The sequence below is a fragment of the Triticum dicoccoides genome, chromosome 4A (genome assembly GCF_002162155.2).
Source record: "Triticum dicoccoides isolate Atlit2015 ecotype Zavitan chromosome 4A, WEW_v2.0, whole genome shotgun sequence".
Taxonomy (NCBI): Eukaryota; Viridiplantae; Streptophyta; class Magnoliopsida; order Poales; family Poaceae; genus Triticum; species Triticum dicoccoides.
The window spans coordinates 720,550,910-720,565,450 of record NC_041386.1 but is presented as its reverse complement, the minus strand read 5'-3'; the positions used below and the strand labels follow the sequence as shown (position 1 = coordinate 720,565,450).

The 14,541-nt window shown below is 47.8% G+C and overlaps 1 protein-coding gene and 1 long non-coding RNA gene across 2 annotated transcripts; both read right to left on the bottom strand.

Moving 5' to 3' along the window:
• Nucleotides 1-1,493: 1,493 nt before the first annotated feature.
• LOC119289880 lies at nt 1,494-4,379 on the bottom strand. The gene is made up of 7 exons (XR_005141639.1): nt 4,272-4,379; nt 3,694-4,173; nt 3,381-3,495; nt 3,150-3,283; nt 2,327-2,457; nt 2,098-2,221; nt 1,494-1,955 (listed from the first exon to the last, which is right to left on the bottom strand). It is a non-coding gene; the product is annotated as an uncharacterized LOC119289880 (long non-coding RNA).
• Nucleotides 4,380-4,699: 320 nt separating this feature from the next.
• Nucleotides 4,700-8,405, bottom strand: LOC119288166 (disease resistance protein Pik-2-like). The gene is made up of 4 exons (XM_037567790.1): nt 8,297-8,405; nt 8,041-8,210; nt 4,998-7,841; nt 4,700-4,878 (listed from the first exon to the last, which is right to left on the bottom strand). Exons 2-4 carry the CDS (start codon nt 8,145-8,147, stop codon nt 4,785-4,787), a joined length of 3,045 nt encoding a protein of 1,014 aa, XP_037423687.1. The 5' UTR covers nt 8,148-8,210; nt 8,297-8,405; the 3' UTR covers nt 4,700-4,784.
• Between the last annotated feature and the right edge of the window lie 6,136 nt (nt 8,406-14,541).

Sequence of the window (14,541 nt, the reverse complement as noted above, 5' to 3'; positions counted from 1 at the left end):
GGAGGGGAGGGGAGGGGAGGAGAGGGGGGAGGGAATAGGGGGAGGGGAGCGGGGCGGGCCGGGAGGCGCGCGCCCGGCGGCCAGCGCCGGCGGGGGAGCGAGGTCGCCGACGGCGGCGGGGGTGGGAACCCTAGGGAGGGGAGGGGGATTGACTAGATAGATAGATGGACATGGATGCTGTTGGGGAAACAACGGGATTCTGAGACGATGGCGACGGTCATGGAGCGGATGAGGGCGACACACGCAGCGATGCGACAGCTACCTCCAGTGCCCTGACCTCTTATTTTGGTTGTGTTCGAGTCTGGGCACTCCTTGTGGAGCTGGGGCCACCTGTCCCCTTCTTTGATTTAGTTAACGTGGCCCAGACTCTTATTTCTTGTTGGTTTGGTTTCTGTATGGCGACAATCTCCGTATGTGGATGCTGCTTTGGTGGGCTTTATTAATGTAAAGCTGGACGCCCTTGCGTCCTCGTTCTAAAAAAAACATGTGGGACGAATTGAATATGTAAATTTGTGACAGAGTTCATGAGAAGATGAACCCAAGTGATCAGGTATGCTCAACCTTGAGCACCATATGTATATTTGAGATATTGAGTTGTTTAATTATATGTTTCTCCATGCTTCGGTTTTCCTTCGGCTCGCCGGAGGGCTACCTTTCGTTAGTTGGTCCCGTTGCTTTTCATGTTGATCTATAACATACCGCAGTTTGATGACAAGCTGCATATATAACCAAAATGCATGACAGAATGACGATGCTGACCAGTTCAGCAACTCAGCTTCACCATTGCGCATACAGCTCTGTGATCGCTTGCAATCTTGCCCTGTTTTCTGTCCCAAGAACTAGTTCTTCAAGATCCAAGTATCTGCAGTTGAATTCCCTACGCATATGTCTTACCCTTCCAGAAATGAACGTATTCTCTGTTCAGATATGAAAGATATAACCGACCCGCTTGTCTCAAAAGGTGATAAGCGCCTCATGGGGTGGCATGTCCTCGTGATCTGTGGTGGGTGAAAGTGTGTATTCGTCACATGAATGGTCCTCCTGGTCTGTACCTCAGTCAGTCTGCTGATTGCTCAATTTAGCCTGCAGGCTCCTGGTTGTGAAACGATCGACCAGTTGAAATGAAGAAACATGGTCACAAATTACAGATAGAAAAGACTTCTAACAGAATAAACCTATGGGTTTTGCATGCCGACATGGCATTTTGCTGACAAACTGTAATTGGCAAAGCGAAATCAATGAGAATCACAATTAATGGCATATATAGTAGGCACATTATTTCATCAACTCAAATTTTGTGAAAAATGGATGACAGCAGATGCAATCACCATTCTTTGTTTACAAACAAGCACGTACAATGTGGCAGCAAGAATTTGAGAGCAATTAATCATCTTCAAGAAAACAGAGTACTAGAAACAGAGTAAGTGTGTATTCTCATCAGGTAGATTTTGTTCTACGGGACTGCTCTGCTCCGCACTGCTGACTCCGGAGTGGAGAGAAATGGAACAGGTTCTTTAATTTGCGGAACTTGCATAACAACATATGCACTCCCAATTCTTTGATTACAAACAAGCACAAGCATAGTGGCAGCAGCAAACATAGAGGAACTAAACATCTCTGAAAAAAACAGAGTACTAGAAAACAAAGTATGTCCGTATTAAAAATTGCAGCTATTCTCATCAGGTTGACCACCAGAGACATTCCATTCCATGCTGTTCCGTAAGAAGCGATTTTTCATCGGGGCCAACAATTGCAAATTGTGAACTCCTTCTGAGTAGCAGTTCAGCTTGCTACTACCCTCCATTACACCGAAGCCCAGAGATCAATGCGTTCCTCATCCATTCACAGTGGAGAGATGTCGAGATCCCTCTTAGTGTCACCTTGCACCATATTAGAGGTCACAAGCTAGCAGAGAACTTGGAGAGCTGAACGCATTTTCCACGTCTTCTCCCCAGCTGACATAAAAAAACAGGGCATTACTTAGGGGTACATTTCATCAGCAGATGCATGTTCGCAAGCTGAAAACCGTGCCAGGATTGGAAATTAGTAAATATTTATATGGAAAATCTAACAAAAAGGAGCTGTAGATTAACGGACCGGTTATCAGTGTGATCACAGTTCACACTTCAGAACATTCAGTGTCCTTCTCAAGCACTGGAAGGCTGGATGTTTTGTTCTCTTCTCTTAGAGTTGCTCCAGCTCCTCCTAAATATCAAGATTCCTGACATTTGGAAATGCTATTTCGTTAATGCTACCACATTGTGAGCACTAATTTCTTCAGTATACAATGAAATACAAGAGCAACAAGAGGTTAGCCAGTGCCAACCTCTGGTACTTCCGTGGGTTATACCTTCCTCCAGCTGGCTCCGTGCTAATATACAACCTTGAGCACAAAACCAACTAATACGCCGCAATACGTTGCATTAATTGTATCATGAGCTTAATCATGCCATGTTCCTGTAAAGTGTGTCAACAAATGGGTGCTTCTCAAATTATAAAAGACAAGAGGAGGTAGCCCAATTGGTAATGGTGAGAGTCTAAGAGACCAAACTGACCCTATGCAAAAGAACTAGTTCTATTTGGAGATGACAAGCATCAACTTAAACGGCAGATTGTATGGCCTGAGATTTACAGTATGTTTAAAGAACAGAGTGTTATTTTCAACTTATGTAGGAAAACATGGGAAATATAAGCTGAAAGGAGAATCTAAATCAGATGGGGTCAGGATTGGCGAGGGCAGCAATCGACCGACGGCAGGGGCGGCCGCGGCGCCGAGGATGGCAGTCCCAATCGATTGCTCCCTGTCTAGAGAATGGTCAGACACAGAAATGGCGACTTTGCAACGTAGGGATTTCAATGTACGGACATATATACAAACAGGAGCTTGTGCTTACGTAAGTCAAAATACATTTTGTGAAGTGAATAGTCACACAATATGATGTTACATGTGGAAGATGCAGCAGTCATATCAGGCATACATGAATGAATGAAATTCAGTTTGCCAAAGTTGCTCGGTGCTAGTGCTAGCATCACCAATTTCCCTCCCGTACAGAACTTCCCTTACAAAGCAGAGTACACTACAGATACAGTGGCAGCAATGGAACAGAGAATATATTCGCTAGAAGGTCGATCATGCTAGCTGTGCTTACTGGGACTGGAAGCTGTTGAATTTCAGGAAGACACAGTTGGATCAATTTGATCAACTCCACGGTGCGAGTTGACCATCAAAGACAAAGAGAATTGGTAACACCGGCTGCAATTCTGCCAGCTGACCTGCCAAAGACTATATTGCAGCACACAAGCATCATTTTGTCCGTGAAAGATTGCACATGTATCATTATCATCACTGCAACTTTCTGACATCAATTGAACCAACATACCAGCTGGAAGGTCCATCTGTTGTGCATGCACCAAGTTGCGTCGCCATGCTCCAGCTTGACCCAGTTTGGGAAACAGGGGAATATATGGCAGAGCCTGCTAGGAAGCGGTGACATTCTGCAAGAGCAGAGTGGTACCTCAAGTTTCTGTCTTGGACAACTCCAGATACAGGTAACATTAGCACAGTGCATGTAGCAACACTTTGTCGGAAATTGTAATTGATATGATAGGCCAATAAACAAAGGGTAACTATAGACTAGCACTGCAAGAAACCAGATTGGAAGAAGAAAGGGGGGAAACTCCATCTTTACGTACCAGCAAAGGTGTCGGCCTGTGCCGCACGAGACTTCGAGATCTGCATGAGGACCAACAGTGGCAGCAGCATCGATCGATCACTAAGCGTCATCATCAGAACTACAGTGGCAGCGAAAAAACTGAGAATATGCGCAATAGCTACGACTCCTGCTACGGGAAGCTGTTGGAATCGAAGAAAATAGGATCTGACATCAAGTTGATTGACTCCATGGTGAAAGATTGATACAACTGTCCGCTATCTCTATGCGAGGGAATCAGGGCCTGCAACTCGCACACGCAAACTTGGTGCTTGTTCATCGCCTTGACATGAGCTGACAAGGATGTTTAGCACATGAAAGCCGCAGAAAATTGCATTTTTGACCTCCAACACCAGTAACACTAACACGGTAACACCGGCGGCAATTATGAGTTTATGACTGAACCATCAAAGATAGCAGTTCTTACTTCTTATATCGAGCACGGTGCAGCCATTATTTGTGCCTGAAAGATCATACATGTATCATTAACGTCACTTCACTTTACACAAATCTGCATCTTTATCACATTGTGATTAGGTTACAACAAAAGGAGCAACATACCAGAAAGGTTCTCTTGTGCAAAAACACTGAAGAGACCTCCGGCCAATTCAAGGACCCATCTTGCATTTGCATTCCGATCATGATTTGATCATGCCATCCTCCAGCCTGACCCTGGTTGAGAAAGAGGGGTATATATAACAGAGCCTAAGTGGTAACGGCGAGATCCCATGGGAGCAGAGTGATACATCAAGTGTCTGATCTCGAGACTCCAGCTACAGGTAACAAATAACATAGTGTGTGTGTGTGTGTGTGTGTGTGTGTGTGTGTGTGTGTAGGAAGACGAAGTAAAATAGTATAATTTATAACCCAACAAAAATAAACTATAGACTTGTTGTGTGTGTTTGTGTGTGTGCACTGGAGAAATCAGATTGAAAGAAGAGAGATATTTCGATAAGTACCAGTGAAGGCGTCGACTTGTGCAGGAGACTTTCAGGACCAGCGCCAGGAGCAGTTGGAGAGGCAGCAATAATGGAGGTGGAGCTGAAGAAAGAAATGAGCAGCATCGATCGATCATCAAGCATCATCATATTCGTCGTCGGAATTGCAGGAGCAGAAATCATCTTCCACTACAGTGGATCCATCGACCTCCCCTATGTCACTGACTTGTCTGCTAGAAGAACAGTGGCGGAGCATAAGCATTTTCAGTTGTGCTAAGTGTTTATAGGACATCATCGGTTTATTTGATAACCAGCTATTGCTACTGAAAGAAAGAGAAAATTAGCTGACCTGTTGCTCCCCTGCGTGGAGCTCTCTCCCACTGCCGCAGGCTCGAGAAAATGAGATGATTGCATCGTTGCTTCTTGCACTTGTACAACATTCGAGCATTCTGCGACATCAACCAGGTCGTGGTAGCTCCTGTCCAACAGCAGCTGCAGCACAGGATGGTTGGGGTGTGCATTCACTTCCCCTTGCAGCTCACCAAGCCCTCCGACTCGGCAACCTTGACCAAGTGAAATACTCCTGAGCCTTGGAAGATGCTTGATACCAATTATCCCAGATTGCAAACAACAACGACCAATTTCTATCCTTTCTATGCAGGGTGAGGTGTCCTCCTCAAATATCACCCTTCTCAGTCCAGGAAGGCCGTAAATATCTAGTTTGGTGAGACTCGGGAACAATTCTGCTCTGAAGATTAGCTCCTCTCCAACATAGGACATGCCAGAAAGACCAAGGAGCATAAGCTTGGGCAGTGCCCCTAGTACTTGCATCACTCTCCCTCCATCCTTTAGTCCGCTATGCTCCAACTGAATCTTCACTAAATGCATTAGACTTCCAAGCCAGTTGGAAATCTCTTCTCCAAGACATCCAACCAACTTAAGGCTCCTCAAGAGGTGGGGAGGAGATGAACCATAATGTAGCCACTTGAGAGAGCTTGTGCCAGCATCTACACGAAGAGAAGAGAGGGAAGATAGCTTCTCAATGGCTGCACAAAGTACCCTACATTTTTGCATGGTGGCCCCTGCTGTTACAGTACTTAGTTTTCTTAGCTGCATAAGCTCCCCCAGCTCTTTAATTGCTCTGCTACTGGTTCGTCTGATGTCAACCACCTCTAAGATCTGTAACTCTTGCAATTCACCGATCCCTCTTGGCACCATCACACCCCCTGACTCAGCACGGAAACCAGAACAGCCAAAAGCTATGGATACCATGGGCAGGCACAGTGTGAGCATCAAGCCTTCCTTTGGGCCATCTTGATGAATTTTTTCATTGCTACAACGAAGACTAACTAGACTATGGAGTTTACTGATCTCAGTTGGTAATGATGTGATGGAAGTGTTTCTGACATCCAAATATTGTAAGCCATGCAGTTTCCCTATGGATGCTGGAAGTGCACAAATATTTAAATGTCCTCGAACATTCACATATTTCAAGCGGTGCAACAACCCTATGTTGTTGATATCTTTTTGTGTGATACTACATTTTGCACTTTGAAGATCCAAGACACTCATCATTCTTAGGTAAGCTGAACATACTGGCTCCATGGGAAGCATACCAAACAAAGTAAAGGATCGAACATAACTCCAATCCATGCTAATATTCGGGCAATTCTGACCATGGTGTGCTACATGGCGGAAGTTTTCCTCTGGCGCTCTTCTTACAATATCACTTGTAAGGTATACAAAATTTTCATCTCTTGAAATGGATTCCACGATATCAGAGATGACACCATGGACTCGACAACTCTTGACCCTTCCTTCTACATTTACTCTTGACGGTTGAATCAAACCTCTATTAATTAAATCATAAAAATAGCTCATCGCGACAGCCTCAATGTCCATTCCAACCCTAGATGTGACAAATCCCTCTGTTATCCATCTATCTATCAAATGCCTTATTTGGATCTCAACATTCCTGGGAAATATGCTTAGGTATAGGAAACATGGCTTAAGATGAGAAGGCAAGTGGTTGTAGCTCAGGATAATCATCTTCTTTATTGCTTGAACGCTTTGGTTGCTCTCTAGCTCCAAGGGAAGCTGGTAATAAATACTTTGCCACTCAGTAACCACTCTGGTGGAAAGCATGCCTCCTAGTGTGAGTACAACTAGGGGTAACCGTCCAGACTTTTTAACTATCTTAGTAACTATTTGCCTCATGTTCTTATCATTTTTCATGTCTTCCTCACTTCTCCTCATCTTCCTTAGCAGTAACCTTATAGCATCAATTGTTTCTAGGGATTGATGGTGGTAGATAAGTGATCTGGAAGATTCCAAATTACACTTCTCGGCTAAGTCAACATTTTGTGTCGTTACTATTATCCGGCTACCTTTGTTGTTACCAAGAGGAAAAACAATATATTTGATCCAAATCCAATCATCTATGTTCCGTAAGTCATCAAGAACAACAAAGTACCTCTTCTCAAGTAGCTCTATCCTCAGGTAATAGGCAAGGTCCTCTTCTCGCATCACCTTCCCTTCAAGTTGCTTCATCAATGCTTCATCACCGAGAAGTTTTTTGAACATATCTTTAAGAAACTCAATCCTGCAAAATGGCTGCGAGATTGTGATCCAAGCACATGAAGAAAATTTATTCGCAACATCACTTTCATAGATCTTGGTTGCAAGAGTAGTCTTGCCTACACCACACATGCCAACAACACATATCACATTGGCTGGACCATGTTTGGCGTTGACATCCATCAGCATAATCAACTCCTGTTTAGGCTTTGAAAAGCCCACAAGTTCCGCTTCATCAAGACTATGGGAATAACTGTGGATGCCTTCCATGTCAGAATTGGTCTCCTCCTTGTATAATTTCCCCTCATCCATGCTATCTGAGGTAATGGGCTTCATTAAATGACTGTAGCGTTGCATCCTGTTGCTTACTTCTCCAACTCTTACTTTCAGGCTGCGAATCTGGACAGCAATTTCATGGCGGTCTCTAAGCTTCGTGAGTCGTTGCAAGCAACCTGGGTGTCCCAAATTAACCTGGAACTCGTCCAAGCAATGTTTAATGTCATAGGATAGATCCTCTACTTGCTCCGCCCAAACTTTGACAAGCTCATCTCTACCCTTCATCCTTTCAGCAGTTCTCAAGAAAGCTTGCATTATTCTTAGCTCGTCTTTGATGTACCTGTTAATTAGATCAGAAATGAAATTGATGGTCATGGTTTAATTTGTCCCATGGTTACGTGTGTCTTACCATATTTCTGGCATATTTGTTAAATGCTTTTCAAAAGAAGAAGTGGGCAGCATAAAATTAAGGCCTCAGCAAAAGATGAATTTAATGGATAATAAAAAATTGCAAAGAGAAACGAGTAATTGATCCTTACCATATTTCATTCCTCACTCCCATGAGCAATGCCATCTCATCCATGGCCTCGGAGGCCGCCTTGTTTACGGCACTCCCCACCAGGGATCGCGCGACGCTTAGCGCCATCTTATTTTCTCCCCTTTCCACGACAAGCTCAACGCTGGCTCACTGTGTTGGATCTTTTCAGTGCTGGTAAAGGAAATACAGATTAATTATACTAGACTAGAAATCAAATTAAACATGCACAACAGAGAGTTAAGAAATGAAAAAAATACCAGTATATGGAATATCGATCGGCTGCCCCTTCCTATTCTGGGCGCTAGAAACTGAGCTCCTTCACCATGTCAAAATACTTTTAAGGAGTTTGCTTTCATGTAAATCGACCGGCTGGTGTAGCTTGCAGGTTGCCGTCTGCCGTGTATATATAGCTATTAGGTGCAGATCTGTTAAATATTCTTTGGAAATCTAGCTTAGCTATGCAGCTGGGCCTGCTGACCGACACGGCACGACACGAAGCAATATGGCTTATTCTTAGGAACATGATCGACAAGGCATCAGGCTTTAACAAAGCTGAAAAGCGTCTCAGAAACTAAAGTAGAGCAGAGGAGAAGCCTTTGCATCGTCACTACGCAAGGCACATATCCATGCATGCCATGCTCTAAAGCAAAGCAAATGTTCATGGACAAAGAGTGAGACCAGATTAACTCCCTTCTTAATTACAGGCTCGAATTGATTTGCCACGGCATCTGTGTTTAGTCAAAAAAAAAAAAACAGAACAAGAAGAAGTACAAGTTTAAGAATAGGTTTAGGGTTTCCCGTGGGGCAAAGCCTCTCCACGTCTTTCTATATATAATGATCAGCATACACAAGTTACATACGTACATAATACGTGTACATGACACGCTAGACCTATTTTAACATACCCCCTCAATCTGAACTTCTACTTTGTACAAGGTTTAGATTGGTACTAAAACGGTCTAGCATCTGTCGAGTGGCTTGTTTGGTAAACACGTCAGCCAGCTGATCATTAGAAGAAATGAACCTGACATCAAGAGCTCCAGAAGCAACACGCTCACGCACAAAGTGGAAATCAATCTCAATGTGCTTGGTGCGTGCATGAAAAACTGGGTTGGCAGTCAGATATGTGGCTCCTAAATTATCACACCATAGAACAGGAACACGCTGCTGGGAAACACCAAGCTCCTTGAGTAGTGATTCTACCCAAATGGCCTCAGCAGCTCCATTTGCCAAAGCTTTGTACTCAGCCTCCGTGCTAGATCTCGACACCGTCGGTTGCTTCTTAGAACTCCAGGAGATGAGATTTGGGCCAACAAAGATGGCAAAGCCTCCAGTGGACCGTCGATCATCAGGACACCCGGCCCAGTCTGCGTCAGTGAAAATACTAATGCTGGTGGAGACAGCCCTCCGAAACTTCAGTCCAGTTTGCAATGTTCCCTTTACATAGCGCAGGATGCGCTTAACAGCTTCCCAATGAACATCAGTGGGCTGTGAGAGAAACTGGCATACCTTGTTCACTGCAAATGAAATATCTGGGCGAGTGAGAGTCAAGTACTGCAATCCACCAACGACACTGCGATACCGGAAAGAATCATCGGCACCAAGAGGCTGTCCAGACACCCGTGCAAGCTGGTCGGAGGTAGACAACGGTGTGGAAGTGGACTTACAATTCTCCATGTTCACACGGTGTAAAAGATCCATGGCATACTTCCGTTGTGTCAAGGTCATACCCCCTGAATTGTACGACGCTTCCAAGCCAAGAAAGTGCTCCAACGGCCCAAGATCCTTAATAGGAAAGGTGGCCGCAAGTGAATGAACAAGACCATCAACTGCACGTGGAGAAGAGCCAGCAATAACAATATCATCCACGTAGACAAGCATGTAGATCTGAACATCCTGATGGCGGAAGAAAAACAGAGAGGCGTCGGCTCGGGAGGGAACAAACCCCAACTAGAGAAGACGAGAACTGAGCCGCGCATACCATGCGCGAGGGGACTGTTTTAGTCCATAGAGAGCCCGCTGCAACTTGCACACATGAGAGGGATACCGAGCGTCCTCAAAACCCGGTGGCTGCTGCATGTAAACATCCTCAGACAAGTAACCATGAAGGAAAGCGTTGCTGACATCAATCTGACGGAGAATCCATCCGCGAGACACAGCTAGAGCAAGAACCAGTCGAACGGTGGCTGGCTTGACAACCGGACTGAACGTATCACCATAGTCAATGCCAAGCTGTTGGGTGAAACCACGCACGACCAGACGAGCTTTATGCTTATCAATGGAGCCATCCGGACGGTGCTTGGTCTTGAAGATCCACTTGCTCCCAACGACATTAACACCACGTGGACGAGGCACAAGAACCCAAGTCCTGTTGCGGCGCAGAGCATCCAGCTCATCCAGCATGGCGGTGCGCCAAGCATGCTCACGAAGGGCATCGCGATGAGATACAGGCATAGCGTGGAAAGCACGGCGGTGAGGGTCGTAGCGGATAGTTCCATCAGTGGGGACAAGCGCACGACGAGTATGATCGCGGGTGCGCGTGACCATGTTGTGACCCGGAGCAGCTGGAGGCGTCGCGGTTGAGGGGACATGACTGCCCTCAACAGAAGGCGACGTGAGCTGGTCGGACGGAGAGGAGGGAGCAGCAGCCTCCTGCATCGAGGACGACGTGGCAGCAGGCGATGAAGTGGCCGGCGCTGGCGCTGATGATGGGCCAGGGGAGGCCGGCACAGTCGCTGGGCCAGGGAACGTGCATGTGGCATGCACGTCGATCGCGGGGATGTCGGCGCGGCCGCAGCGGGCTGACCAGCCGAGCGGCCCGCAGAGGGCGGGGACATCGCGGAAGATGGGCCGGGCGACGAGGCAGCTGACGAGCCGGGCGACGTGCATGCGCCATGCACGTCGATCACCAAGGAGGGAGAAACGGCGTCCTGGTGTGCCTGCACAGAAGCAATATGGCCTGGAACAGGCGGATTAGTAGATAGGTAGGATAAGTCGTATTTACGCATATGGTCACCCGTAACCGGCTCATTGGAAGGAAACGAGAGAACATCAGCCAAGGAGGAGATATCGACGGTGACTCCGGGTGTGGCATATGGAAACACAGACTCATCAAACACAACATCACGGGAGATGTAGATACGACCCGTGGAACGGTCGAGACATTTGTACCCCTTATGCAGCTGGCTATAGCCTAAGAACACACACATAGTGGACCGGAAAGCAAGCTTGTGGGCGTTATATTTGCGCAAGCTAGGCCAGCAGGCGCACCCAAAGGTGCGGAGAAAGGTGTAATCGGGTTTGACTTTAAGGAGGCGGTACAGGGGTGTATCTTGTTGGAGAACAGGTGTAGGCATGCGATTAACCAAGTAACATGCAGCAAGGAAAGCTTCGTCCCAATACCGTAAAGGGAGAGACGAATGAGCCAATAAGGCCAGACCTGTTTCCACAAGATAACGGTGTTTGCGTTCAGCAATCCCGTTTTGCTGAGAGGTGTGTGGGCAGGACACACGATGAGAGATCCCAGTGCGTTGGAAATAGCGGTGTAGTTTGTGGTATTCACCACCCCAGTCTGACTGAACGGATATGATTTTAGTGCGGAGAAGACGCTCAACATGAGCCTGAAAAGCATAAAATACTTTCTCAACGTCAGACTTGTGCTTAAGAAGATAAATCCAAGTGAAACGGGAGTAATCGTCGACAAAGCTCACATAATACTTATAGCCTCCTGAAGAGGCAAGAGCAGGCCCCCAAACATCAGAATGAATTAACTCAAGAGGCATAGTAGAAACATGAGTGGATAAAGTATATGGTAATTGTCGACTCTTAGCACGCTGACAAGCATCACACACTGAAAAATGACGTTCAGAAGAACACACTAAATCATTGCTCTTGACAATGTTTTGAACAATTTTATTGGATGGATGACCGAGACGCTGATGCCACTGGGACGAAGTGGTCTTGACACCGAGAGACGCTTGACGAGTGGAGGAAGACGACGCGCGGCCAAACGGGATGGGGTAGAGGCCGCCACGACTTCTACCGCGAAGAAGAATTTTCTTCGTGGCTATGTCCTTAACAAGGAAAAAGAAACGGTGAAATTCTACAAAAACATTATTATCAAGAACAAGGCGATAAACGGACAATAGATGTTGATGTATATGTGGAAGACGAAGAATATTGCGTAAACGCAGAGATGAACCGGGTACAGTGGAATGACCAATATGCGAAATAGACAAACCTGCACCATTCGCCACTTGCACTTGATCCTTCCCGCCGTAGCGCTCATGGAAGTGAAGACGGTCAAGATCACTCGTCAGGTGATCCGTCGCACCGGTTTCCAGAATCCAGTGCGGCGGTTCATGCGTGGAGGCGGAGTTGGAGGCGGAGTTGGCGGCGAGGTGGTCGCGGTCATAGCGGCCGCGACAGTCCGTCGCCTCATGCCCCCAGTTCTTACATATCTGGCACCGAGGGCGCCAGCGACGGCGGCCACCCCATTGCCTCCTCCATTGCGGCCGTTGCCGCCGGTGTGGCCGTTGTTACGGCCAGGAGCACCGACCTGGGCGGAGCCGTAGCTCGCCGATCTCGGCAGAAGAGAGACGGCGGAGGAGCGGCCACCACTTGGGCGTCCGGAATCGGGCACACGACCGGCGTGATCGTGGTAGGCCGGCCGGGAGGCGGCGTTTGCGGAGGACTGCCAGTCCTCAACTTCCGATTGCTGCTGCTGTAGGGCCTTGTAGTGGAGGACGTTGGAGTAGAACGCCGGAAACGTGACCGGCACGCCAGCGAAGTTCATCGAAGCAGCGATGGGGTTGAACGCCGAGCCGAGCCCGGTCAGCATGTAGTCGATGATCTCATCATCGCGAAGGGGAGAACCGGCGGCGGCCATCGAGTCGGCGAGAGATTTAACCTTCTGCATGTACTCGCCGGCAGGTCTATCTCCTTTGCGTAGCGCCTGGATCTGGCGCCGAAGGTTGCGCACACCGGCGCTGTTCTCGGCGGCGAACATGGTGTGCACGGCAGCCCATGCAGCAGCCGCCGTCCTGCAGCCGATCAGCTGCGCGGATATCTCCACGCTCATGGAGCCGAGGAGATGCCCGAGGACCTTTTGATCAAGAGTCCACCACTTCTCGTATTTGGGGTTGGTGATGATACGAGCAGCATCACCGGTGCCTGTCGTCACGGTCGGCTCCGGCGCCTTGGCCAAGCCATCGAGGAAACCGTGGAGGCGTACGCCGGCGAAGTTGGGGAGGGCGAGAGCCCTCCACAGCATGAAATTGCTGCGGTCAAGGGAGACCGCAATGGGCGGAAGGACGGGAACAGGAGCCGTCGCCGAGGGCGGAGCGATGATGGGACCGGGCATGGTGAGGGCGAGGGCGGAGGACGGGGTCACCGCGGCGGTCGATGAGGAGGACTGATCGGTGGCGGGGGCCTTAGACATCGCGGCGGCCGCGAGGAGAGGCTGGCGGCGGCGGCGGAGGGAGGAGAGGCGGCGGCGGCTAGGTAGGCTCTGATACCAAGTTTAAGAATAGGTGTAGGGTTTTCCGTGGGGCAAAGCCTCTCCACGTCTTTCTATATATAATGATCAGCATACACAAGTTATATACATACATAATACATATACATGACACGCTAAACCTATTTTAACAGTACATACACAAACGCTACAGAGATCGCTTGGACTGTCGAGTCTCCACGACCGAGCTTTGTTCTGGATCAGAAAAATATCCAGTGACTTCCGACTTCACTCCATTGCTTTTGTCCTTGGCGGCACATGATGTGCTTCAGGTAGACACGCTCCATGCTCAAATATCAACTAGCAAGCAGTGTCGATCCGGTGGCTCCTACTCCCTCCGTTCGGAATTACTTGTCGTAGAAATGAATGTATCTAAATGTATTTTAGTTCTAGATACATCCATTTTCAAGACAACTAATTCCAAACGGAGGGAGTACGTATCAACATTTCTGACATTTTAAAACGCTACCACGCTGACACTGTACACGGAAGGAGGTTTTTCTTTAACAAACAAACAGTATGTTCTTTTCTCTGCTACGAAATGGATTATAGGAAATAAAAGCAAGCTGAGGGATATTGACGAAAAAGGGTTTCTCCCCGCTTTGTATTACAAAGCAACCACTGATACATTCAGATAGGTGCTGGGGCCGCAGCACAAACAAGTTCAAAAAACTGAGAAAAAAGGGTGAGAAACAAATGCCAACAACGGCAGATCAACGAACGAAGATGACCGGCGACCGCTGCACCCTCCGGAGAAGTACCACCACGTTTCCAGCACCCAAAGCGCCGCGTACCAAGGAACACCTTCAAGAAGGAGGCGACGACGACGCCGCTGCCGTCCAGACTAGTCCCAGGGTTTCCCCCGGTACACGGGAGGCAGTGAGGGGAAGGGGTGTACCCGACGCCCTTCAGGAAGGTCCGGCGGCACCCACAGGCGTTGCCGCATCGGGGCCGGACGAGCCGCCAGAGATTTCTCCCAACCCAAAC

Bases quoted from the DNA above. Each gene is read 5' to 3' on its own strand.
- LOC119288166 (XM_037567790.1), bottom strand. From the start codon at position 8,147: ATGGCGCTAAGCGTCGCGCGATCCCTGGTGGGGAGTGCCGTAAACAAG. The intron at 7,842-8,040 runs GTAAGGATCAAT...TCTAATTAACAG, and splicing joins GGAGTGAGGAATGAAATATG to GTACATCAAAGACGAGCTAA. The intron at 4,879-4,997 runs GTCAGCTAATTT...TTCTTCTAGCAG, and splicing joins TCCACGCAGGGGAGCAACAG to ACAAGTCAGTGACATAGGGG.